A 27788-nucleotide genomic window follows, 5' to 3' on the forward strand; every position below is an offset into this window, starting at 1 on the left:
CAAACAAACAAAAAAAGCCGCAATCTGTTGCGGCAATTCGGTGGGAGGTCCTTCGCTCCAAGCAGGAGTGAGGGACCGTCCGCCGAATTGCCGCCGAACAACTGGACATGCCGCCCCTCTCCAAAGTGGCCGCCCCAAGCACCTGCTTGGTAAGCTGGTGCCTGGAGCCGGCCCTGGATGAGGAGGCATGGGATATGGGGGGAATAGACAGAGCGGGGCACACGGGGCTCCTGGGGGGGGTCACATAGACTGGGGTTCAAAAGGGCTAGTTTGGGGGACAGACTGGGGCAGTGGCATAGGAGCTAGTGGAGTGACAGCATTGAGCCGGGGTGAATGGTAGGAGGGTGCAGGGACATATGGGGATAGGGGGAGAGAGGGTGCAGGGATACATGGGGACAGGGGCAGATGTGTCTGACTGAATGGGAGAGGCTAAGGGTCTGTCAGGATCTGCATGAGAGAGGCTCCCCAACTCCCTAACAATCTCTCAACCCCCTCCAAAAAACCCCACCCTGTTCCATATTTCTCCCACCCACACCCAACAACCCTCCAAGTTCACACCCAGGCTCCTTCCATGCAATTGCTTCTCTCTCCCTCCGCTCCTCCATTACCCCTGACTCCCCCAAGGCTTTGCACTGCTTCTGAGGGGTGCGGGAAATACATTTCTGTATTGTAGCTTAAATGACTTATTTCTTAGAGTTCTGCATTAATATGCTTAATCTATTGGTCAAAAAACATTTCCTGAATCTTTTTTGTTGTCTGTATTGTTACAGACATACTTGCTGACAGGTATTTTGAAATAAATTACCAAAATAATTGAAACTGACATGATTATATTATGTTATTTTGACAATTAAAATATGCAGAATTTTGAAGATTTTAAAAATATTGTGCACAGAATTTTTAATTTTTTTGGCGCAGAATTTCTCCAGGAGTACTGATATGGAGCTCATTATTTGATATTTACTATTTTCCCCTCATTAGTGAACAATCTTCAAGTTGGTCTTTGATGATTTACTGTGCTGGTGTTCCAGGGGATGTATGCTGTCTGTCCAGTGCGCGCCAGGAGCAGCAGGACAACGTGCCGCTCCCTGCTTTCGGTTCATGGCAATGCCATAATTTAGCCCACAGGGAGATCACACTTGTAGATGTCAAGAGTTCATATCTGGTGGGGTAGCCTAGGTTTTAAAAAACTGCTCTCTCACCATTGTGTTGAGATGGTTGGCAGCTATGTAGCAGGCAGGCAGCAATACCACTGCTGTACTCCAAGGATAGTAGTGCCTCTCTGGGATGCTGCGAATCCCTTCCCAGCCCCTGCTAACAACTCTGTTCCTTGCATTAATTTCTCAGGTGTGGTCAGCAGGAGATTTCTGAGGAAGAGTAACTGGAGGCAGGGGTACAGAGAGGAGCCAAGGGAGCAATCACTGAGGAGAAGGAGAACACATTCTCCCCCTCCCCCCCAAAGTCAGTCAACCAAGCTTCTGGGCCTGGTTTGAGGGGTATTTGTGCATTCTGGGGAATTTTACATCATTTTTCTTTGCCATTTTCTATCACTCTTCGAAGAAGAAAACAAGCCAAGATTCATCAGTAACAAATCAAGCTGAATGGCAGAACCAACCCTGCTTAGTTATAACTCAGTAGTTTTAGGGAGACAAACGCTTTAAAAAATATTTCTTCTTTTTAGATGGTTGATGAGCAGAGAAATATTTTAATATATTGTACATTTTAGGATCATCATTAGCTTCTAAGGCAGTGCCCATAGAAACAAAGAAGGTAATTCAAACCTCAGAGATTGTTTCAGACTCTCTGCAAACACAGACAGACCTCTGAATAAGCATAAAAGCATCTGTACTCCTGTCTGCTTTGCTCTCATTTCCTTTTTATTTTGCTTCATTAGTGGCAGAAAAATCTCTCAAACATCTCAATCCCTTTTACCCCTTCTCAGTTTATATACCCTGAAAACTTCCAATTCTGCTCCAGGGTCTATGGAAGAAAGTAGATCTGGAGACGAGGAGAGACATTTACTATTCTTTCACAGTGCTGCTTTCTACTCCTCTGTGCTCCTAATAATAATACTTACATAGCCCTTTTATATTTTCAGACATCTGCACAGACACTAGCCTACTCAATTCTTGCAAGAGCCCTATGGGAAAGGTAGGCTAGTACTATTATCTGCATTTTAGAGATGGAGAATTGAAGGCACAAATAGGTTAAATGCATTTCCCAGACTTACAGAGCAGGTCAGTGTCAGAAGACCTGAATCTGAATTTTAAGATTTCCAGATTCATTCATGAGATCACAGTGCTGCCAGCAAACTAACTTACACCCAAATTTTCAAAAGTGTGCACGTCTTTTGTACATACCTACCTCAGACTTTTGAAAACCATCATGCATATGCACATGTCAGGGATATTGTTCAAGAGTCATTGGAACAGGGCCATAAACTTGGGTCTCAGTCCTCCCAATTGAGGGCCCTATTACCGGTCTAGAGCGTCACTTTTTTTTACACCCATCCAGCCTACCCTATAGCCCAGGGATTAGGGCAAGTTTGCCTTTGTTACCATTTCCTCCCAGTTGGCTGTGTTCACCTGTTGTGCCTTGTATTATACTTAGATTGTAAACTCTCTAGGAAAGGGGCCATCCTTTTGTTCTGTGTTTGTACAGCACCTAGCGCAACAGGGGTCTGATCCATGATTGGGACCCCCAAGTGCTATTACAATACAAATAAATAATAATCAATTTGAAAGTGCATTGGGATCCTATGGAATGAAAGATGCTGTTCTGAACATATGTAAGATATTGTTCTGGAGTAGCAACCTCATCATACATACATATACATATATACATATGTACATACACACACACACATATATATATATATATATATACAGGCTCTTTCTTTTTCTAGGGCTGTATTTGGCCCACTGTATCTGTTTTGGTATGGAAAAAGAAACACCTAATTCTGTTCATATAGGTATTGAAGAATGAGCAAGATTTCCTTCTTCCCATTATTTTAACAGCTTACTTTCACATATGAACTTATATTGCGAATTCTGTGCAAATTCTTGTTTGGAGGCAACAGAAATGAGATTCTGTACATAAGCTTCCAAACAAAAGGTATTCACCACAGATGGGGACATTCTAAATTTATTTTAGATGGGTGATATATCATGTTGAAACAGGCAAGGCTGAAGACATGTCTGCAGGGGCACAGCTCCAGGAAAAAAGTAGGGCTTTAGCTTGTCAATAAAGATGTAAACAGACTGCTCTGAGGCGGTCTCATTTCTGACATTAGAAAGTCTTAAATGCTTTGTTGGAGAAGAGCATGTGCAATAACTGGGACAGATTGCCAGAACTGAAATCTGATCGCGTCAGTTTTCAACAGTCACTGTTTACCCTGGAAACCACCCCCTTAACATTACAGGTTTTTACAAAATAGAATTGAACATAATTTTATAATGGTAGAGACTGCAGTTAGAATTTATTTGGGGTGTATATCTGATAATGCAACATATACACATAGCTAAAAGAATATTAACAGTATGAATATGAGATTATAATATACATTGGGCTAATTTTATAGTGGGCGATACAGTAACGTTACAGTTTACCTCACTTCCCAGTAGCTCCCTGCTAATTTATTGATGTCAACAATATTAAACAGTAAAATATATTTTAACCTGCAAACAGAAAAGTGCAAGAGTAATGCCTCTTTCAAAAGACAATTCTTTTAAACAATGGACTAAATTTTGAAGTGACATAAGGCTAATATGAGATATGCTTTGGGTGCTCCATAAATTAGTAAGAAAATAAATGTAATTGTTGCCTAAATTGTGTTGATAATAGAATCAAAGAACTGTAGGACTAGAAGGGACTTCAATAGTTCATCTAGTCCAGGCCCCTGCACTCAAGACAGGACTAAGTAATAACTAGACCATCCCTGACAGGTGTTTGTGTAACCTGTTCTTAAAAACCCCCAGAGATGGAGATTCCACAATCTCCCTAGGCAATTTGTTCTAGTGCTTAGCCACCCTGTCAGTTAGAAAGTTTTTCCTAATGTCCACCTAAACCTCCCCTTGCTGCAGTTTAATCCCCATTGCTTCTTGCCCTATCCTCAGAGGTTAAGGGGAACAATTTTTCACCCTCCTCCTTGTAACAATCTTTTATGTACTTGGAAACTGTTATATGTCTCTTAGTCTTCTCTTCTCCAGACTAAACAAACCCAGTTTTTCCTCACAGTTGATGTTTTCTACATCCTCACAGTTGATGTTTTCTAGACCTTTAATAATTTTTGTTTCTCTCCTCCTGACTTTCTCCTATATGTTCATATCTTTCCTGAAATGTGGCACCCAGAACTGGACATACTACTCCAGCTGAGGCCTTATCAGTGTGGAGTAGAGTGGAAGAACTACTTCTCATGTCTTGCTTACAACACTCCTGCTGATACCCTGTTTCCCCGAAAGTAAGACATCCCCCGAAAATAAGACCTACTTCCAGTTTTGCCTCTCGCTGTAATATAAGGCATCCCCCCCCAAAATAAGACCTCCCCGATAATAAGGCCACCCCATAATATAAGGCCCCGAAGCTCCAGGAAAAATAAGACCTCCCCTGAAAATAAGACCTAGCGCATCTTTGGGAGCAAAAATTAATATAAGACACTGTCTTATTTTCGGGGAAACAGGGTACATCCCAGATGTCGCTATGAAAAAAAGATGTCTAACTGCATTTAGATATTACAGGCACAAAAGACATCCTAGGACGTGCGAGTGGAAAAGGGGATGTTGGTGGTCTAAAAGAGTGTGTGTCAAAGGGAGGAAAGCCCTGCTAAGCCTATAATGTAGTAATAATGCAAACAGACAAAAAGTAATTAGTAGGTCCATACAAAATATATAACAGGCATCCACCTATTTTAACCTACTGTGACAACATGGCAGACATCCCCTACAGCCCAGAAACATACAGATCTCCACAATGCTGTTAGAAAGTCTGATGCCATAACAAGCAGCATTTCAACACTGAAATATGTTTTAGATCTTATGATTGAAGAACTGCGGGCTCAAACTGAATCCACGCAAGACCAAAGGGATAATGGTAGAAAAGGAGATTTATTTATAGGAGCCAGCCAAGATCATTCCCTCCATCAAGGGCATTGGCCCTCCATTTGCCATGGTGGTAAACTCTGGATAGGACTCTTAGTCTTATTGAACTCATCACTAGTCTCTCAACCCATATCTAATAGCAAAAGCGACGTGAAATGCCTACTTTCATCAATACCTCACCAGAAGTCAGTTACTCCCTCTAGGTACCAGCTTGTAATGACCGCTGTCGGCTATATCAGCAAGGAGTTTCCTATTGGCTTCTGCAACATTCCCAACATGTCAGTCACAATATTTCAGCCTACCTCTTCACTGTGCCTGGGACTAACAACTATCTTAGGGTACATCTACACTACCCACCGGATCGACGGGTAGCGATCGATCTATCGGGGATCGATTTATCGCATATAGTGTAGACGCGATAAATCGATCCCTGATCGCTCTTCCGTCGACTGCTGAACTCCAGCTCGGTGAGAGGTGGAAGCAAAGTCGATGGGGGAGCCGCAGCAATCGACCCCGTGCCATGAGGACGCGAGGTAAGTCGAACTAAGATACGTCAACTTCAGCTATGCTATTCTCGTAGCTGAAGTTGCGTATCCTTGGTTGATCCCTCCCCCACTAGTGTAGACCAGGCCCCTCTCATGCAAAATCCAAGCTCAGATTTACACACATGCACTTAATTTTTTTTTTTTTTTTTATGTTGTTCTTTTTTTTTTTTGCACCTCTAAAGCACATTTTAATCCAGTGCTGTATTCAAAGAAATTCTTTCTGATAAGCATTCTTACCGTCATTCTCCGTAGTGAGTCTAAGTATTCTCCTCAGTGCTTGCTGTTTGATAGACCTTTGCCATAACTATTGTATTTCCCAAAGACTCTCATGCTTTCTCCAACCTCTAGTTGTAATCTTACATTCGGTACCGTAAAAATAGAAGACACTGTGGAAAAAGTGACAATTCAGAATCTTAATTATTTTGTTTTATGATAAACGTATTGCTTTAAAAAGATTCAGCTAAATGCTGTGGCAGACATTGAAATAAGGAATAAGCTTTGTGCTACTTCTAAATTATTTTAAAAAATCTTCAGTGTGAAGGAAGTAGGATTGTTTATGGGGGAGGTTGTTATGTGAGCATACAACGTTGTCAGACATCTTGTAAAGAGTTGTGTTTTCAGATTTTTTGGGGTTTTTTGTTTTTGCTCACTCTGCTCCCATCTGTGATTCATTTTTTCCTATTACTTTTGAAGTTTCTCCTGTGTAACCTTTAGAGATGTACCAGAATTTCTAAAAATAAGACAGGACATTCAATAATTTGACTTCATGTCTTCCAGCTTCAAAACTCTGCTGCCTGTGGAACTGAGCCTCTGCATTTGCCTTCCCTCCATTGCAAAAGAACAGAACAGAACCACAGTGTTAGAGACCATTAAAGTGGTTTAAAAATATCTAGTGAATATTTAAAAGCAAACCAAATATCTCTACATAATGCAGGTCCACTCTATCAGATCTGTAGCTGAGCCACTGGAAAAATCTGTATCAAGATTGCAAGGTGATGGCAGGAAAGTTTCTGTATGGAACTAATTATTAATGGCCATGATAATATTAATGATGAATGTCAAAATACAAATGGAGAAGGGTTCACAATGATGATCAAGAAACCTAGTTCCAATTAGAATCCCTCAGACTGGATTCTTTCTTTTTTGCAAGCATTAGCACCTGTGTATTAGGCATAAAAAAAAATCTATTATGTGCCCCTGTGAGATTGAGAGAACAAAATTACAGGTGCACATGTAGAGGTTATATTACAATTGGTTGTATAAAATTAAATGAAATTGTGAGTCTTTATAGTCACTAAAAACCTTCATCTTTTTTTTGTCCAATGGATACTAGTGCAGCTAATAGGTGTTAGGGTCACCACATTATTTTTGTACATTTAAAAGATTCAGGTACTGTATTTATTTTATGGAGATTGTATTTCACTATTATAATACATAGTCTTGTAATTATTATCTCTGTTGTATTGTACTCAATACAACTAAAATTTATTTTGGGTGTTTCTGTGGTCTTTTTTAAAATCAGAAGGTGTGTTATAAATTACTTGCACATATTTATGCATGGAAATGCTTATGAGCTTATTTAAGTAGGAAAGAGTGAGGGAAATTACTTTATGGAAAATGAAATCTGGCATAGTTAGTACAAGTATTTAGTTTCTATATTACAGCTCAAGTCTGGGGTTCTTGGAAGACTGCGATATCTCAGGTATTGTACTGCATTTCCAGAGTAACCCAGCGTGGAATGATTAGGTTGGTCTCAAAGCATCATTGTTCAAGTTCATTTGTTCTTTACACTTCTAGTGAGCTGAATTGTTCCCTTTTTGGATGAATTTTGTAACAGCATTATAAAATTCACTATTCCTATGTCTTTTTTGAAATTTTATACACTGAAAGTGAAGATTGCAGTGTAGGTTAGGTAGAGTTAGTTGGAAAATGGAATTCCCATCCCATCCCATTCAAAACTTTTTTCATTCTGAATCACAACAAAAAGTCAAAATTTCAACATTTCTCATGGAATGTCAATTCCAAAAAGTTCACATTTCAAAACATCATAATATTTCAATGAAATAATGTTGAATCATTTCATTTCAAAAACGTCAAAATGGTTTGTTTCAGTTATAGCAAAACATTACAATAAAGTATAAATTCTATGTTAAAATTATATCATAAAAGTTAAAATGTTGATATGATTTGTTGACACTTATTCTATAAAAAGTTCATTGAAATCTACACTTTTCCACATAATGTTTTGATTCAGATGAAACTCCAATTTCTGATGGAAAAGTGTTTCCGTCAAAATTCCTTCTAATGGTAGGGATTCCTTTCCCCTCTCACACAATTGTAATTCTCCACAGACTTTTTAGTTTAAAGATTTCAATTTTGCATGTGGACTTTGCAGTATAATGTATGTTCCATGAAGAGGACGATCTGTAACATGGACTCCGAAAATGGCCTTGTGGTGTTTTGATTGCAAGGCTGTTGACTGTATTGTGTGCTAAATACTGTTGCATTTATCCAAAAATTTAAACTAAAATAAAGTATAAATAGGAAATCTGTCCAGACACCTGGATAAAGTATTAACTCAGACAAATGAGGTCACCAAAACTAGTCATTTCACTACAAAGTAAACATTTTCCAAAGTCTCCAAAGTATATGACTTCTTTGTTTTGTAAATATGTTTACAAGTATATCCAAGTTGTATTAAATAGAAATGATTGTAGTATTTGATACTCGGATTGTCCTTTCTTGCATCTGGATTTATGCTTCATAATGATTATCTACTAGACACAGAAAGAGTATATCTGTAACTCAAAAATTTTACTGGAGGCATTTAACAGAACCTTGCTTTAAAATATAATGATTTTTCATCTTTATTCTCCCCCCTTCAAAAGGTTTCACTGCTCCTGATGTTTAACGTTATGCAAAGACGTGTTTCTGCCAATGAATATCGCCTTATGGTTATGCTTCTGCAAATAACCTGCTGTGAGCTGATAAAAGGATTAATGCAGCCAAAATTCTTAATCTGTGAAATTACAAATTAAATTCTCATATTAAAAATACCACCCTGAGGTATTTTTTGTGGTTTTAATTCCCCTCTGGTGTTCTGCATACATTGTGCTTGTTAATGACTAGGACAAGACTGTCTCTGTTGGCAGCCTGCTGCAGAGTGATAATGTGGAGGCATTTACTTCACTGATAGAACTGGATTTAACCACTGACTGATAAACTAAGTGGCAAGTGGGTAATAAGTCCATATTAACAGAAAAGTACTACTAGAGAATTCAGAATTCATAGACTATCAAAATCCTGGCTAGACTAAATTGTACAGTCAGACAGGATTGAGATGTCACCAATGCAGATTGATTTTTGTTTTCCATTTAGTGGGAAAGGGATAATTAAACTGGCATGTTTGATGTTTGATTAGCCATGAACTAATGAATCTCTTTGCATCATACTTTCAGCAAAGACAGACTTCCTTACAGCCTCATTAGCTTAAGAATGGGTGCATTGGAAAGAGGGCTGGTGTCTGGGTAGGAGGGTGAGAGTCCTGGATCTAGTATTAACAGGGGAACTGAACATCTATCAGCACTTCAGGTGAATTGGAGAATATAACCTATAATTAGTGACAAGGATTTTTATCTCCGATTCTCCAAAATGGGGGTTAGTCCCAAAAGCAGGTACCCCTAGGGAGCAGGGTACCTTGACCAGTTTACAGAGCTGCCTCAATACGAGATCCAGTGCAGTTATCTGTTAGAGACAGAACAGCTAAAAATTTGGAAGAGGGAAAGTTGACTTACTAAAAGTGAAGTAAACAAAAAAAATCTACTGTTGACTAATATTTGCATCCTGAGCCCAGTTTTTCAAACATTAATGTCCAAATCTCATATTTTATTGCTCAAATCACCTTGCGTAGGCACATAAATGCCATTGTTACATGACCACATGATGATTTAAGTCTCTGGATATTGGATTTGGATCTCCTATTAAGATACTTGTGTTTGAAAACTGAAAACAATTTCTATGGTTAGAGTGCAAGAATTGATTTAAATAAAAATCACAAATAAGATTCCCATGTGAAACCTATTTATGGTAACAAAACAGTCTCTGGATCAAAAATACCCTTATGTATTGTAAGCATGGGTTTGCCAGAATTCATAGTGGTAACATTTATTATTCTGGAAAAAGATAAGGAAATCTGTGGTATAAGTACTTCACAAATATTTAAAAAGCAATTGACAGCATTTGTGCTGGATGGAACATTTTTGCCAAGACAACTGGAATGCGTTTTGTTTAATAGGAGAAACAAAAGAACTGTGTGTGAATACTGAAAGCATTCTCAGCTAATAAAATGAAGTTTTCTTCTCATACATTTCAATTCAGCAAATTAACCAATTGTCTACTTTGTGTTCCTCAGTCTTCTGAATGCCAAGTCTTTTTAAAGCATTATTGTTAGAACAGATACAGTGTCTGAGAATCAAACATTGCTGGATTTTTATCCTGTGTGCTGCAGCTAGTTAAAAAATACTGTATGTTATGATGTGAAAAGCACTAAATATGTAAATTGTATTTTTTTCCTTCTGCTTTATGACAATTCAGATAATTCTCTTGGCTGCACACATAATCAAATACAAAGATAGCTAGCTGCAGACTGCAGAGTAGAGATAGCAAAGGAGAATCCATTTTTTCCTGTGTCAAGCAAACTATGCAATTTGAACTACAGAATTTCGCTCAAATATATATATCTATATACTGATTTCCTTGCTTTTATTCAGCTCAGAGGTTTTGTCATACTCACTATCAGTTAGCTCCCATAGCCGTGGGGGCAGATCACTGAAATATTCGTGGCTCAGGGCTGCCTGTGCTGACAATCTGTTCTTTGGGAAACACTGAAGTAGTTTGGAGGCCAGATCCTCTGCATGATTCACATAGCTTAGCCTGAAACACAAGCAAGGAGAATTAAAACAAACATATCTACATACAAGCTAGTTACTCTCTTTACTAATATCAGCTGGATTCAGTATAGTTAAAAATGCAGAATCTCGGATCACTGAAGATTCAGGGACTGAAAATTACACTGGTTCCAGGATTTTCTATACTCCGTGCTAGACCAGTGCCAAAAACATACTCCTTAGACTAAGGGTGAAATTTCTGTGGTCGATATCTTATGAATCACCAGAACATGTATATCATAACATATATATCGTAAAAGCTTTACTTACCACGGGAGGAAAAGCATGTAACTACGATTACCATTTTGCTTTTCCCATCCCTATTTCACTTGAACATGCTGCTAACTTGAGAACTAATGCACCTAGAAACAAATGGCTTATACCATCTAAAAACATGAAATCCTAGCTGTTATCTTCTAGTCTGCCTGGTCCAGAAGTTCTTTGGGAGACTGGTAAACTTTTCCAAACTCTGGCTTTGGTAAAAAAGTGTTCCAAAAGAAAAAATGTTGGATCCTGCACACACTGAATATATCTTCATCATCATTTCATTTTATAAATCCCAGCACACTTTGTTAACTAAAGATCTGTTTTCAGCCAACGAAGTCAGAACACCAATAATTTAAAATGCCTCCACTTTGCAATTCATGGGTTGACAAATAAGGCTATTAGATAAGCAGGCCAAACTTTCGAAGAGTTTGAAATAGATACCATTATCTGCCCATAAAACCCCAAAGCCTACAGAGTTTCATCCAAATTTAGTTTAATAGAATTTTGACATGAGGACAGTTAGTCTTTTCCCTTGTTTGTCTCAAGCTGATTTTCTGGAATATCACTCAAGAAGCAAGATGACGTATAAGAGAGAGCCCCTCTTTTTATTCTCAGGCTCTTGTAACAATGGTTTGAGGTTCAACAGTTTATAACAGTCACACTTAGAGGTAACCAGAGAGCCGAACATCATATGCAGGTTACAATGAATATCGGATACACCACAGAGAACATCTCTGTTACAGACTTCATAAAGACTCAACTTCTGCCCACTCTTAGAACACTCGGAGTTACAGTACAGTGTTCACTATGTTTATGAGAGCCACAAACATCACTTAAAGCTACTCTAACCAAAATGACACATTCATTACAAGAGGAACACAATGATTCCTCTCTGGGGTGACTTTACACTTTCCCCTTAAGACTTTAGCAGACTCTAACAAATACAAGTAATTAATACATTTAAATTATGGGCTGACATATGCCAGATATGCTGCTATTGATAGTGATCCAAAAATGTGATATTCGCTGCGTTTTGGATCTATGACATCTGTGTGCATTATAGGGATTTTCCTCTAATGAGCCTACCTGCTCCATTCTTGCGAACAGATAGGATATTTGTCCAGAGAATTCCTGGGTATCAACAATTGACTGAAAAGAGTTGACAAACTCAAGCCACTAATCCCAGCCGGTTATTATTTGAAGAAATTTCCAGGACTTGGTTTTTTATTGCTATTCTAGGGTAAACATATGTAAAATGCAAAAGGTACTTTTCAGTGTCATTTTGCTACATCTTTTCCTTTTTCAGTTTGTGGTGCAATATGGGCATTGTCAGTCATTCACCATAGCCCAAGCTTTGCCAGAGGATTAATTCCAGGTTTCTTAAACAATTGTTTTATTTGGCTTTTCATGACATTTACAAGAAAGTGCTTTACAAACCAGGACACTGGTAAATGTCAGTACACATACCGCTAGTTACAAGGGGGCAGATAAAGTCTGGGAAAAATCACATTCATGTGGGCACACCTAAACTTCTCATGAACCAGTGATTACTTGGAGCTAGCAAGGCCTGACTTAGTGGACTGCATACGGCACTGGAAGTCAGGAACTGTGTGGCCTCGGGCAATGTTGTTGTAGCCATGTTGGTCCCAGGATATTAGAGAGACAAGGTGGGTGAGTTAATATCTTTTATTGGACCAACTTCTGCTAGTGAGAGAGACAATCTTTCGAGCTTACACAGAGCTCTGCAGAAGGAAGCTTGCCTCTCTCACCAGCAGAAGATATTACCTCACCCACCTGGACTCAGGCAAGTCATTTAGGGCAAAGTTTTCAAATGCCTCCATATTTAGGAACCAAAATAAGAGAGTCCTGATTTTCAGTGAGAGCTGTGGGTGTCTAGCACCTTTGAACGTCAGGCCACGTATTTCATTACCTGTATCATAGAATCATTGAAATATAGGGCTGAAAGTGACCTTGAGAAGTTATCAAGTCCAGCCCCTTGTGCTGTGACAGAACTAAGTATACAGGTATTGTGTCCAACTTATTCTTAAAAACCGGATGGTGGGGATTCCACAACCTCCGTTCGAAGCCTATTCCAGATCTTAACTACCCTGGTAGTGAGAAAGTTTTTCCTAATATCTAACCTAAATCTCCCTTACTCCAGATTAAGCCAATTGCTTCTTGTCCTGCCTTCAGTGGACATGGAGAACAACTGATCACCATCCTCTTTATAACAGCCCTTAACATATTTGAGACTATCAGGTCCCCTCTCATTCTTTCTTTCTCAGAACTAAACATGCCAGATTTTATTAATTTTTCCTCATAGGTCATTAATGAAAATATTGACTAGTACTGGACCCAGGACTGACCCCTGTGGGATCCCACTAGATATGTCCTCCCAGTTTGACAGAGAACCATTGATAAAAAATGGTTACTTATCTGTATTGTAACGGTTGTTCTTCAAGATGTGATGCAGATGTGTTTTTCATGTAGGTGTGTGCACACCCAGTGTACTGAAACCAGATAGCTTAGCCTAGCAGTACCCATAGGGGTGGCAGGTCTGGGGCTGGGTTGGGACTGTAGGATAGGCACCTCTCCCCTGGCCGCAGGAGGTCCGGGGCTGGGCTGGCGGGGAGAGATGTCTCCCCACCACAGCCCTGAGTGCCTGTGCAGTGCTTAATAGGCAGCTGCATGACTATGCACCTTAGAGGGAACTTAGCTCAGAATCTATTTGAACAAAGACTGAAGGATTGCCTTCCCAAAGTTTGCATCTGATCTGGATGCAGTAGTAATGGCATAGTGGTCTGTAAATGTATGTACAGAGGATCAAGTGACAGCCCTGCAAATATCCAATATAGGAATGTCAATTAGAAATGCCATCAACGTTGCCAGGGCCCTTGTGGAATGAGCTCGTACCCTTTGAGGAGGAGCAGTCTGAACTACTTCATATGCTGTCATGTTCCCTGAAGTTATTCACTGGGAGATCATCTGCGAAGAGATCTCTTGCCCCTTAACTCAGTCCGCATATGAAACAGACGAGATGAAGAATGGAAAGATTTAGTCTTATTCAGGTAAGCAGACAGCCTGGTATACAACGTGTGAAGATGCTGCTCATCTGGGGTTGAATGTGGCTTAGTGATGAACACTGGTAGATATATAACTTGGTGATGAATATTACGGGTACTGCTAGACAAAGTTCTCCAACTTCAGCGTGCTGGCCAAGCAAACACTTACATGGAATACATGGATGTGTCTTTCAACCAGTTGTACACCCACCTTATAGTAGTTTCATCTTGTAGTAGTTTGTAGCTGTTTGCTTATGAGAATGTCAAGTGGGACTGTGTCAAAAGCCTTACTAAAATCAAGATATATCACATTTACTGCTTCCCCCCATCCACTAGGCCAGCTACCCTGTCATAGAAGGAAATTTGGTTGGTTTGGCATGATTTGTTCTTGACAAATCCATGCTAGCTATTCCTTAAACATCACTCAAATGTAAAAAAAGTCTAACTTCTCTGACCTTCATTTTCTAGGTTTGTAAAATGAGGATGATAAGAACGAGGCAAAATGTGGAAAAAAAGCATTTTTTGTGAATTCTGAATCAAAATTTTGATTTAAATATGTTAGCGTCCTATTTTTGTTTGCTTTCTTGAATACATTTGAACATGCAAAATTATGCAAAATTATGACTGCATGAATGTTGGTGGAAAATGGGTATCTGGCCCATAGCCAAGATTTGTTTAACTAAGAAACAAATTAAGTTTCCCAACAAAATGAAATATATTTTGAGTGGAAGTAGTTTATAAAGCCAAGACCATCCTTTCAGGGAACAAAAACAATACTAGCTGACTTAGATGACCAGTCAAGAAAAATTCCAAATATCAAATAATGAACACAATACTCAGTACAAATACTATGCAAACCATCAGTAGCTCTAATATAGTCTTATCAACTAGCCAAACAATTCTGAACAGGCAAATAAATTAGTAAAAATTGGGACCTGTTGACAGAAAATTGGTGAACAGAAAAAAAAAGGACTAAACTCACTGAATAAAAAGTTTGCAATGAATAGTTTGACCTACTCTGACTATAATGGTTACTTACCCCTTATAGTATTTAGAGGGGTGTTGTGAGGATCACCTGTTTTTATGTTGCTAAGTTATTAGTACTACTATACTCTCTGGCATTCATAGATTTTAAGGCCTGAAAAGACCATTACGATCATCTAGTTTGCCTGCCTACATAAAACATACTACTGAAGATCACCCATTAATTCCTGCATCAAGCCCATTACCTCTAATTGAGCTAGAACATACCTTTAAATCTATGTAAAAGTTCTATTTTTGTTTATGTAGGTTGGAAGTGCAGAAATTCTTCTCCAAGAAATTTGTCTTTTGCAAAGATTATTTATGGAGAATAGCTGGACATTGCAAAAGGAAATATGCATGTGAAGTCCTGAGACTTGTTTAAAGCAAGTCATTCTCCAAGTTATTAAAAATATACTGCATGTTCATATACTATGAACACATCTACTACATGAGAACTTGTTGGTGCAACTCATTTAATACATAATATTGGTAACTTTTTACAAATATCCTCTTTTAAAGTTCCTCTAGAAATTAGTTAAATTTATCTGATATACATTTCAGATTGTATTCCTTAATATGGGGGGAGGGGGGAGAATTGGATTTTCTGATTGAGTCCTGTATATAGGTGCTATATACTGTAGAAAAGTTTTTTTTAAAAATCAAAAGAAAAAACTTTTCCATTCCTAAATACACCTCTTTCTATATGGTGATAGGGTGGAATTTCATACAATATGGCTTTGTATCCAAGACATAATAGCATCTTTTGTCTCACAGCAGTTGGGCCATATAGTAACTTGGCATGCAAGATATGGCAAGTCTCAATATTCATGCTTCACTTACTGTCACACTAATCACTTTGGAATGGTTACTGGTCATGGCAGCATACATAATTTCAATAGAAAATGCTGCATACAGCCAAGTACAGTGAAGCCTTTAGCATTGACCATTAAATTATATGAAAGTGCTGGCACAAGCAGCAATGTAAAGATTTTTAAAAAGAGCTAAATTGTGAATATTTACAAAAATACCTGCTCCCTGAAAAATAAAAGCTCCGAGTATACACATCTCCTTAGCACAGCAAAACAAATACCATTTTAGTTTATTTCACTTTAAAGTTATGACTAGGACTAGAATTGAATCTCACTGGATTACAAGAATTTGATTTAATTTCAGAAAACAGGTTTACATTTCTTTCTGTTGCAAAGGCAGGTCAGTATTTGGTCAAGCAGAACATGACTAGGATCACTGAAGTTTGGTTTAAGCTTTTGAGAAAAAAAAAAACAAAAGATTCAGGCATGTGCAGTGAACTTCTGAACTCAGGGTGCTTTGCTTGTTAAATGAAATGAAGAGCGGGGTTTAAATTCACATTAATAATTAAGACGTGAGTATTTAAAACAAACAAAGATTAGTCCTGTCTATGCATTTTTGATAGCAAATGAGGTGAATACTTCCCCAAGGTAAACAGATTTTGTTTTGTGTTTACAATTTCCAAACCAAACTGTAATTTGACAGTACAACTCTCATGGCATACTTCTAATTTGTTTCTCTTAAGGCACCTAACTCCCTTAATCCCCTTTGAAAATTCCAGATCTGCCTCCTTTTGAGTATGCAAGGAAATACTATAATTATTACTTCATTACTCATATTGCACTAATGCCGAGAGGCCTCAACTGTTATCAAGGTCTCTTTGTGTGAGGTCCTGTATAAAGATATAGCAAAAGACAGTCATTGCCCCAAGCAGCTTGCAATCTAAACAGACGAGGGAAAGGAGAAAAGATGTATTATCCACATTTTAAGGCTGGAGAATTGAGGTACAGAGAGATTAAGGGGATATTTTCAAAGCATGAAGGGCAGGTAGTGCCAATGCCCATTGAAAGTGCCTTTAAACATCTCCGCCTAAGTGACTCAGGGCTGGTCTACACTGCCGCGCTAGTTCAGCGGCTGGGGATCGAAGTTCCGAGTTCGATTTATCGCGTCTGGTCTGGACGCGATAAATCGAACCAGGAAGTGATCCCCGTCGACTGCGGTACTCCAGCTCAACGAGAGGAGTACCGCGGAGTCGACGGGGAGCCTGCCTGCCGCGTGTGGACCGCGTCTGAACCGCGGTAAGTTCGAAGTACGGTATGTCGAATTCAGCTACGTTATTCACGTAGCTCAATTTGCGTACCTTACTTCGACTTGGGGGGTAAGTGTAGACCAAGCCTCAGAGTCACACAGCAAGTATACGGCAGAGCTGGAACTGAACCAAAAAATCTCCTGAATATCTGCCCAGTGCTTTAACCATGAGACCTACACTCTACAACACTTCTAACCTAAAGCATTGGATATGCTCACCAAAACAAGTTATTAGCAGAAAAACCACCTCATTTTGTTGAGTCTCAAGTTTAAAAGTTATAAATGGAATAAATATGAAAGGTAAATGTCCCATAGTGCTGAAGCCTGTATTACACTATAAATCCAAAACGTTACTAAAAAGAGTAAACAATTGTACCATGATTTTTGCCACACCACCCAACTAGTGGTTTTAACTCACAGGACTCCTATACAGTAAATGACAGAGACAAAAATGCATTTCCTTCCTTCTCCTTTTAGGCCACTCCTGAGTGCTGATATAAAACGGTGCCAATTTTAGGTGTGATAGTTAATGTTTTCTTTGTCAAGCCATTCAGTCTTCAGTCAAAGATATGCGTATTTGTATTTCTGAGAAGTACAGTGCTTTTTTTGCTACATAAAACATTACAATATTCTATAGCAGGTAGAGCTCTTTCTGTAAGGGCTTATATTTAACAGATTTGAAGTGCAGACAGTCAAAATGACATCTTCATACACAAGAAAACTATTTAAACCTGTACGAATGGTGCAGATTAAGATATATTTAAGATGGTTATTATTCAAGCCAATTTCTTTCAAATTTATTTGGCTATGTTGTGAACCCTATTGCTGAGCAGTCTAATCTGGGTAAAGTTAAGCAGTTGCATAAGTCTTTGCAGGACTGGGTTCTTAGTAATGCTTTGGCTTTCTTTTCCCAGGAATAGAATTTTCTTACTGGGTAAAACATGGCCAAATAAATTTGAAGGGAATGGGTTTGAATGAGAGCCAACTGAAATACACATTTTTTCAAAAATCCTAACACAAGTTGAAGTAGTTCTGTATTTCTGAGCATCTGAGAGACTTCACTAGGAGTACGCACATGTATAAAGTTAAGCGTGTGCGCCAGTCTTTGCAGGTCAGAGTAAGGCCTAATTTGAGTAACATCAGCATTTACCAAATATTGTAGCCCATTTTGTGCGCTCATTTGCATGCCTAGGGCTCCCATTGACTTCAATGAAACCATTCCTATGCTTCAGAGTATATAATTTTACTGTGTAGATATAAAATACTGGGCCCTTTTAATCCCTACTGTAAATCCACTAGAGTCAACTGAATCCCATCAGGGATGAATTTAGCCCATTATCATTACTGTGATGAAATCACCATAACGAAGACCAAACTAGTACTGCTCTCCACGTTGGATGTTTTTAACTTTTGATGCAGATAAAAGCATAAAACCTAAATATTGTGACAAACATCTACAACTATTGAAGAAAATATTTTACATTGCCTAGTCGGTCTACCCCAGCCTAGCCTGCTGCCTGTGTAAGATGATATACTCCCCTGAAATAAAGATTTGCAAGGAAAGAAAATAGTATAAATCAAAGACCAAATGAACTCCTAAAGGAGGCATACACTGTAAAAAGAATTGTTAAGGCAGTGCTACCCTCATTGCCTGTTGATTTGTTTTGCCAGATCACAAAATAAAGTGACTCTTTACAAGGTTTCCACTATTTCCATAAAGGTGTATGAAAGAAAAGATTATTGGTTAAAGATTACAGGTTAGTTAGCTCAGTATCTTTTAACTATACTTGAATAGTCAAGCATCAGTATCCTTGTTCATTAAAGTACTGGAAAGGTGGCTAAATCTTTATCATTAAAATAAAAGCCATGACAAACATCAATGATAATTTTTCCTGTGGTGTCTGTACATTGTTATAAGTGTAAGTATTTGATTTCTTGGTATTGCCACTCATGTAGGTGTTCAGGAAGGCGAAAGCCCTATTTAGACAAACCATGTAGGTGAGCTGATTTAGTGCATTAAAACAAGGTAATAAGTCTGACCTATTTGAACTAATTCTCACTGAACAGCCACACAGCTGCTGCTAATTGGAGAAAAAGCCAAGATGAATACTGTGTCATGATAAAAAAAAGGAAATGTGGCAAATGAAGGCACCAACAACAAGTGGGACACAACTACGTTACTTATGAAAATATTTGTGCTAATTAGTGTATCTTGTTCAAAACATTCTCGTAGGAATTTTTAAGGCTAAAATCTACTGGCCGATATATTTCTTAATATCAGTTTCTAAACTTTATGGGAATGTAGAATCAAGACCATAATCTTTTTTCTCCAGTAGCCTGGTTTGAGGATTTAAAAAAAACCAAAAATATGGAACAGGAGGCTCAGTAATGCTTTAGTCCAGAAGATTTAGCACTAGGTGCTGCTGAATGCACCAAATAGCAAGAGTATGAACCATTCTACACACACAAAACAACTGAGGTCAGTAGTGGTTATTAACCTCAGTTGTAGACAACCAGGTTATAAAATGCCTGTGTGGACATGGCCAGGACACAATCAGGCTAAAACGCATGCTAGGTTTCCACTGGAGCCGATTTCTCATCCTGTATGGCTCTGTCTGCACAAGGCATGAGCTATAGCTTAGCATGGTGTATACCCTGTATAGCTGCACAATGTTCCTTACAATGCCTAGGATGAAAGATCTGCCTTGCCTCTTCCTGAATCAATGTCATTTACATTGTTTACTTTCCCATGGGGATGGAAACATTATAGCTCCTCCCCACTACTGGCTGTCTACTTAAGCTAAAGTATTTTTTAAAACTTGGCTACAACATAGTTTGGACCACAGACCAAACTAGTGCGTTATCACCTGGGTCATCCACAGCATTGTTTAATAATCATTATTGAGAATGAGGAACAAATGGGAGAAAGGACAATCTTCAATACATGGACCATGCATGAGGAGATCTGCATTTCCTTCCCAGCTCTGTTAACAGGACCCAATCCAGGAACACAATTGAACACATGCTTAACTTTAAGCACATGAATATTTCTATTGAGTTCAATAAATCTACATATGCTTAAACGTGAGTATGTTTCTAGGTGCTTTGTTGGACTGTGGCCTTGATCTACCTCTGCATCAATTTCCTCAGCAAAAAAGTGAAGATAATATGTTCACCTACGGTGCCCTGAAGGACTAATTCCTTTAAAGTTTATACAGCATTGTAAGATCTTCAGACGGACAGCACAACAGAAGTGCAGGCCATTTATTATAAACTTGGCTGATTTGAGCTTTGAACACAGAGCTTAAAGAGAGCCATTCTGCATATGATTGACTTAAACTTGCCTTATTTTTCTTCTTTCTAGGTCCTGACATCCACATCCATTGGCTCTTGCTCTATTTGATGCTATAGAATAAACTATGCTGGGGCTATCACACCTTCCACATAAATCCAGTGCAAACTACTGCCAACTTATAGACATAATGCTCTTATTTTACAATAATGCACAGTTTATCTACATTAAAAGTCATCAGGTTATATGCCTGTTGGGATATGGAATAAGGCTATGTGAAAGTTAAAAAGCCCAATGCAGTATTGTGTCCTGCATATGATTTTACCAGCATAATGCATGCTGAGGCATCACATGGAGTGAGAGCCATTGAATTTGGTGTTATGAACTAGGAAAAAATAAAAGGAGGTAGCTTTAAATGCAAGTATAGTATATGTCAGATGACCCACTTACTCCCAATGCTATTTAGGACATGCTGGCACATACAGTAATTGTAGAATTGCTGATTTTAAAAAAAATTCAACTCAATGGAATTATTTTGAGTGTCTTGTTCTTCTCTTGTTTAAAATTGTGACAAACTGTTTGAACACAGAAATGTAAAAGTATTCATAGGTCAGCTTTAAGGTTCATTTTATATTTCCTTGTTTGTAATTTTCATCAATTTCTTTGAGTAAAAATTTTTCCTGGGAAAAGTATTTCCCAGGAAATTTTAATCATAGCTTCCCCCTTACCATTTTTCCCCAGAAAGATTTTAGCAATTACTTCTTTTCACCATCAATCAGTTATCTTCTTTCAGCATTCCAGTTAGTCCAATATTAAACATATAATAGATTACTTACGCCATTACAAAAGATTTCAAAATATGTTAGATTTATAGTTTATTGGAAGGTCTTTCCTTGCGGTAAATGTAATTAATAAAAACTACAACTTGGTGGCTACATTTAATCAGAAGCTTTATATTCCTTTGAAAACCTTTAAAAGGCATGAATCTTCTAATAAGGATAGTGCTTTTAAAAGGTCTTCTTCATGCATCTCAGCAAGCTGAAAATAAATACAGCTAAAAATAATTACTAAAAAAGCCATAATTTTATAGGCTATTATTTCACCAGAAAAGGGGGGAAATGTCTCTTTAATCCTGAACAAAAACTCTTCAAGGTTTATGTTCTCTATAAACCTTTCACTGGGAATTGAAAATATAAGTTAGTAATGCAATAAATGCCCTAACAAATATATCAGATTTTTCACTTAATGCTTTTTACAGGCTTAAACCAAACTGAGTGAAAGAAAAATCACCTTTTACAGTCTGACTCTTACAGGAAGAATGCCTTTCTGTTATGCTTTTTAAAAGAAGGCATGGTGAATTTATATCAACTTCACTGAATCTTGGGGCATGATAAAAGGAAGAAAATACGCCAGTGCAGTTAACATTCCATAGCATTCTTTCTTCACATATTTATTTCCTCACTGACTGGACATACGCCAGGGGTAACAAAAAAGAGAGAGAGAGAAAGAGAGAGAGAGAGAATTAAAAAAACACCACAGGAGTAGCTGAAATAAACCTTTGGCACATCATGCAGTCAAGGCTCTGTGGGTTTCTCTCTCTCTCTTAGCACCCTGCATTGTTACTCTCTAAAGGAATCATAACAGAAGCAGAGAGAGAGCCCGAGAGTATGTGAGATGGAGAACTTTGGGTTTTGAGTTTGTCACTGGGTGCAGCTGCTGGGGTTGCCAACAAAGTTCTCCCTATTAAACGACTGTAAAGGAAAATACAGCTGTCTTTTTGGACCTACTGTCTTTTGAAATCTAAAAGCATCCATGTCCCAGTAAAGAAACATTAGTACTCTCTCATAAATCTCAGCCTTCTTGTCTCATATTTTAACATCTTTCGTTTGAAAAGTCTTACTTTCACTACAATGTAAATAAGAACTGGTTTGTTTGTTCAGTACTCCAACAAGAATTTGCTGCAAAGATTTCAAAATGCAGGGAGTGCCCTGAAAAGGGTGACCTCTCTTTAGTCACTGAAGCCAAAGACCATTTATCACAGTTAACCTACAGATCTGTCCTGCAGGGACCTCACATCTGTCAAACACTTGGAGACAGCTACTTATCCCCTCCTCCTTTCCCTCCCTAAAATGTCAGACTGGTCTGATTTTTTATTATTGTATGTTTTTCAAACTAATGAAAAAAGTTTTATGGGTATGGCAAGATGAAGCGTGCACTTTATGGATCGGGATTTGGAGAGAGAGAATGTCTTCACTCCAGAAAGCTTACAAAGTAAGAAACCAACGCTGTAAGACTTAAGCGTATGCCTAACTTTATGAATGTGAGTCTGCTGAACTCAATGAGACTACGCACTTGCATAAGTGAAGCATGCAAAATCTTTGCTGAATTGGAGTATAAATTAAGACCCAACAGCGACTTGATGAATTGTAACAATCAATGTGGGAGAAGGAGGGCCAAGAATTACACCATAAGATTATGTTGATAGATCTCAAGGTATTTCAAGATTATATATGCACTCACATACATACATATATACATATATACACACACGCACGCCTCATTCTCCACTATGCCACAAAAAGCTGGTTGCAGCTCCTGGATTCTCAGCTACTTGGCCCCAGTGGAAGTTAGAGCAGCAAGGGGCTCTCTGCCACACACCCTTCTCCCACCGCACCATCCCCCCACCTGTCTGACACACCCTTCTTCCCCCTGACATTGGTGAATCCTCCTGTGGCATCTTCCAATAGGTTCAAGCTCACTTTGGCTGCATAAACAACAAAAAGCAAACTTGGCAGACTGGAGAATCCAGTCCATCATCTTTAATGATGCTGTTAGTTTGAGAAGATGGTTAGGGTTTTAATAGGCCTTCTGGAAGTAGTGTGAATCCCACAAGATATTTGAAGGGGCAAAGGATGAGAGCATGGTAGAGTGGATAAAGGGGACTTTCCCAGATGTAGGCAGCTTTGAGGAAGGAGGGAACAATGGTTATAGTTTAGTGCGTGGCTTGAGCAGAGATGAACGTGGCTTCCCATTGAACTTGGTGGTGTTATAAAGAAGGTGCAGCATTGAATGCCACATTCAAATCTTTGCATTTCCGAAGAGTTATTAGTTACATTTACTTTACTGAGATTTATTTCTCTTTTGCTTAAGCCTTTAAAATATGAGCAGTTTGGTAATGAATGACTAAAATATCAGTTCTGTATATTTGTTATCATTTAGGACCAATTAATTATTGGGTGGTTGGTGTTTTTACTTGCATCTTATTCATGAGTCAGGTGAGGACACCAGATGACTCAAAAAAACTGTCTATGACAATCTTCAACTACTTTTGCACATCTCTAACTGTCATCATAGTATGAAAGAAGTAGGCAGATCTACGTGGGAAATCAAAGCTGAGTATCTAGACATGTCCCAGTTTTGGCTATTTAAAAAACAACAAAAAAATTATTTATGGCGGTGCCCATTTATGGGCCAGATTTTCAAAAGAGCTGAGCCACCTTTGGAGCCAGACTCTCCAGAAAACCAACACAAACAAACAAGCAAACGCACACCTCAGCTCCTATTTAGGCACCAAAATAACTGGACAGATTTTCAAAAGAGATCAGCATGTTGGGTGTGTGATGTTACTTGTAAATCTGGCCGTAAGAGTCACAATGGGAACTTCTGGGTGTGGAGCACTTTTGAAAATCTAGTTGCCCAACTGGTAGATGTTTTTCAAACCATCAAGGAAGACAGCCCCAGCTGGAAGGACGGACAAGTGGAGAGAGGTTAGGAGAATAAAGGACTGTGAACAGTATACAAATATATATAATTTATAAACAAGTCAACTTGATTCACTGAAAGCAGTATGGGTGTTCAAAAGGGGTTGTGTGGATGAGCTCACAGAAGTAGTCCCATGCACTGGAGGCCACAGGGGAGAAGGAACAGAGGTGACTGTGGGAGAAGCTGAGAAGCTTGAGAGCATGGGCAGAACAGAGATGGTGAGAGGCAATTCAAAACCTGACAATGGAGGCTAAGTAGGAAGGGGCAGAGTTATGCAGAACTTTGAATGCGGTGATGCAACGCTTAAATGTGATGGGGTAGTAAATGAGGAGCCAGTGTAGGGTCCCAATGAGGAAAGTTACATGATCAGATCAACAGGCAAGGAAGTGGAGTTCAGTGACTGCATTTTGTATGGCTGGAGGGGTGCAATGTGCATGCTTGGGAGGCCAGAGAGGAAAATACTGCAGTAATCAAAGCGAGATCTAATGAGGGCTTGAATGGGAGATTTGGTGCAGGGATGGAAAGAAGAGAATGGATGCTGAGAAGGAAGAAGCTGCAGGATTTAAATGCAACCTGGATATGTGGGACAAGAAGAGGGCAGAGTTTAAAATAACCCAAGACCGGAGGCCTGAGTGATGGAGGATAGTGATGTTAACAATGATAGAAAAGGAGGAAAATGGGGGAAATTCCATTCCACCAAGTAAGAAGTAAGTAAAAAAGTGGGAGTAAGGATGTAGTGTAAGTGTCCATATCTGTTAGCAATTAGTTATCCACAAGATACTCAACTTGGTGCGTGTGGGTGGATGTACTGCTCTGTAAACGATGTTTCAGTGTCCATTTCTGCTGCTACCACAGCATTCCCATTTATACAGCTTGCAGAGTCACTATGGTTAGGGATGATTATTAAGACCATGGCTAGAAGTGGGCTATTGCAGTATGTGGCACGGGCACAGATCCCACGTCCAGCAGCATGGCAGTACTGCTAACTCTGCTCTCCCAACAATCGGTTTTACTGGGAAATCACAATGATCAGTGCTCTGCTTACTCTGCTTATGTCCCACCAACTTCTTTGTTGTTGTTTTCATACCGAAGTTCTAATCTCTCTATTTTAAGCAGTTGTAAGGCTACATCATGGTACAAATAAAGGCAGGCTTATGAAAACTAACACTGCAAACTGGGAAAAAGGCTGACCCAGTGGCACTATCTGCACTGCCACCATAAAGCTAGGCTGTGTGGTCCGGTGGATGGGTCACTGGACTAGGAGTGAGGAGGCATGGCTTCTACAACCGCTCTACTGCTGGCCTGCTGTGTGACTTTGAGTAGAGCCCGGCAAATCTGCAGATATCCGCTTTATATCCGGGAGCCATGTTTGCGGGTTGCAGATCTGATGCGGATACAAATTTTGTATCTGCACAGGACTAACTTCGGGGATGTCTCAGTCTCTCTGTGCCTTGGTCAGCCATCTATTTAAACTCAGAACTCTTTGGGGCAGGGACTCTCTCTCACTATGTTTGCTCGCTCTGTGACTAGCACAATGTGGCCCAAATCTCACTACTGTAATATAAATAATGGTAATACTGGTGTCTCATTCTGCATGCAGGCAGGTTGTGAGAACACTTTGGAAAACACAGGTGCAAGGTAACGGCATGGTTGTAAAAAGAGCTGTGCTGCTGTGGAAGACTTCCTGTACTTGCTGGATGGCGAACGGGCTGCCTTCCCACAATAGATGTCACTAAACGGGAAAACCATCTCCGGGTTATTGATAGTACAAATAAAAGCTTGATCCTGCTTATGGGATCACACACTCCCTGCTGCAAATTTCCACTGATTTGCATTAAAAACTCTCAGCATTCCGCATCAGTATGCTGACAACGTGGGCCTCCTTTGTGGATCATTTTGAATTTAAACAAGTAAGGTAAGAAGTCCTTATTGGAATTCATTAAGTAGGATATTGCAGATTTCTTTGGACTGAAATTTTCCTATAAAATTCAAAGGTCTTTGAGAGAAGTTTTGGTCTTGTCACAGGATTTTGCAAATGTGTTACACCACAGTCCTATACAGCACTTATTAAACAGCAGAGTAAACCTGAAAATTTGTCTTGATGGACATTTCTGCTCTAACTCTAGTGCTACAGAAACCCCATTTTAAATATTTTTAGCTGCATATATTTCTGATAACACAGAGATCCAGGATGTAAGAATCCTATTTCCTTTTCCAGAATATGCTGCGGGAGTTGGCATCTGTGTACTACTGTGATCAACATATTAGATAAAACAGACAGATCCCACCAGAACCATGCCCTGTCCCAAGCAGCTGAGCATCCTGGGACCTGTTTTTCAGAACTGTTGAGCACCCACAACTCTAGCTGAAGTCCATGAGGGCTGTGGGTGCTTAGCACTTCATGGAAAAAAAATTAAACATCATAGGCAAATGGGTTAATAAAGGAAAGTGCTGACATTAACATCTGAAGTGTTGTCAACTCTCACAATTTTATCGTGAGTTTAATTATATTTGGGTGAAATCTTAGCCCCACTGAAGACAATGGGAGTTTTGCAATTTAATTCAGTGGGGGCCAGGTTTTCACCTTGGATGTTTTTCTTCAAGCCCTAGCTCCTGGAATCAAGTGATTAGATGAAAATCTCAACTTTCATTTTAAAAAAAGTTTCTATCCCTCATGGTTGCAGAATAAAGCTTTAAAATGTGACTTGAGTTGTACCCTAGAGGCTCGAAAATATGGCAAATAAAACCCCACAAATTATTACTTGTTAAAATCTCTGTTTAAGCCAACCTTCATGATATTTTGGGGCCTAACTCATGATTTTGGGGTGCTTGGGGCTGGTAATACTGGGGCACTCTCATGAAGTACCACCTCTAATAGAGAAAATATAGCTTTAAAGATGTGATACAATATGACTAAAGGAGGCGATTCAAAGGGAAGACTGAAATGACAGACCCTTCTTAAGTCATATCATCATGAGAGAGAAGTTTTTACGCTGATCACCCTAGCTTTTGTCAGCTCGGGCCATGACCTCAACAATAGTTCCAGTCTGATTCTAGGTATCCAAACAAAAGCAAGCACTGGATTTGCAAGAATATTTTAAGGGTGCATTTGTCTGTTTTCATTTAAAAAGTCCAAAGTCGGATTAAGGATTCACATATCGAATCTGAAAAATTAGAAATTTTCTTTATTTTTATTTCAAACCTGCTCACATACAACAGCAGCCATTATAAAATAAACACAGCTGGCATCTTTACTGGTTTATTCACTGAAGGATTTAACTGGACAAACATCACAAAGACGGAGGCTGATTTCACTGAATTTATGATCAAATATTCTCCAGTGCTGGAACTCTGAAAGATCAATTATTATGAAATGTGAATAATTTAAAGGAAAGTTCTTATTTGGCACTGTTTGTAAATCAAGTCTTGTGGGAGTAAACGCTGCTGAGGTACTAGCAGACAGTGGATACGTTGTACTATTTATAACTGTTTATAATAATGCAGCAGAACTTTTTGTGAATTAACATTTCTATTCACTTACTGATAATGCCATTTATGTATCAATGCTTTGATTGGCAACTCATTAGATAGATATTCCGCTAAAGCAGTTTATTCTAAATTTAAATTAGAATTTATTGTGATCAAAGAACAACTTAACTGACCTAGTAACTCCTTTCAAA

At 38.8% G+C, this 27788-nt stretch overlaps 1 protein-coding gene across 2 annotated transcripts in view; it reads right to left on the bottom strand.

Annotated features, from left to right (window-relative positions):
- CDK14 (cyclin dependent kinase 14) overlaps window positions 1-27788 on the bottom strand; it is a 483078-nt gene that overhangs the window by 74943 nt on the left and 380347 nt on the right. For both annotated transcript variants that reach the window (XM_024202069.2, XM_024202070.2), the window contains 2 exons: window positions 10434-10573; window positions 5879-6027 (listed from right to left, as the gene is read on the bottom strand). In XM_024202069.2, the coding sequence (XP_024057837.1) occupies window positions 5912-6027; window positions 10434-10573 (256 nt within the window). In that variant the 3' untranslated portion in view covers window positions 5879-5911. The remainder of the gene's footprint in view (window positions 1-5878; window positions 6028-10433; window positions 10574-27788) is intronic.

Source organism: Terrapene carolina, unplaced genomic scaffold, assembly GCF_002925995.2.
Source record: "Terrapene carolina triunguis isolate 2854851 unplaced genomic scaffold, T_m_triunguis-2.0 Scaffold84, whole genome shotgun sequence".
Classification (NCBI taxonomy): domain Eukaryota; kingdom Metazoa; phylum Chordata; order Testudines; family Emydidae; genus Terrapene; species Terrapene triunguis.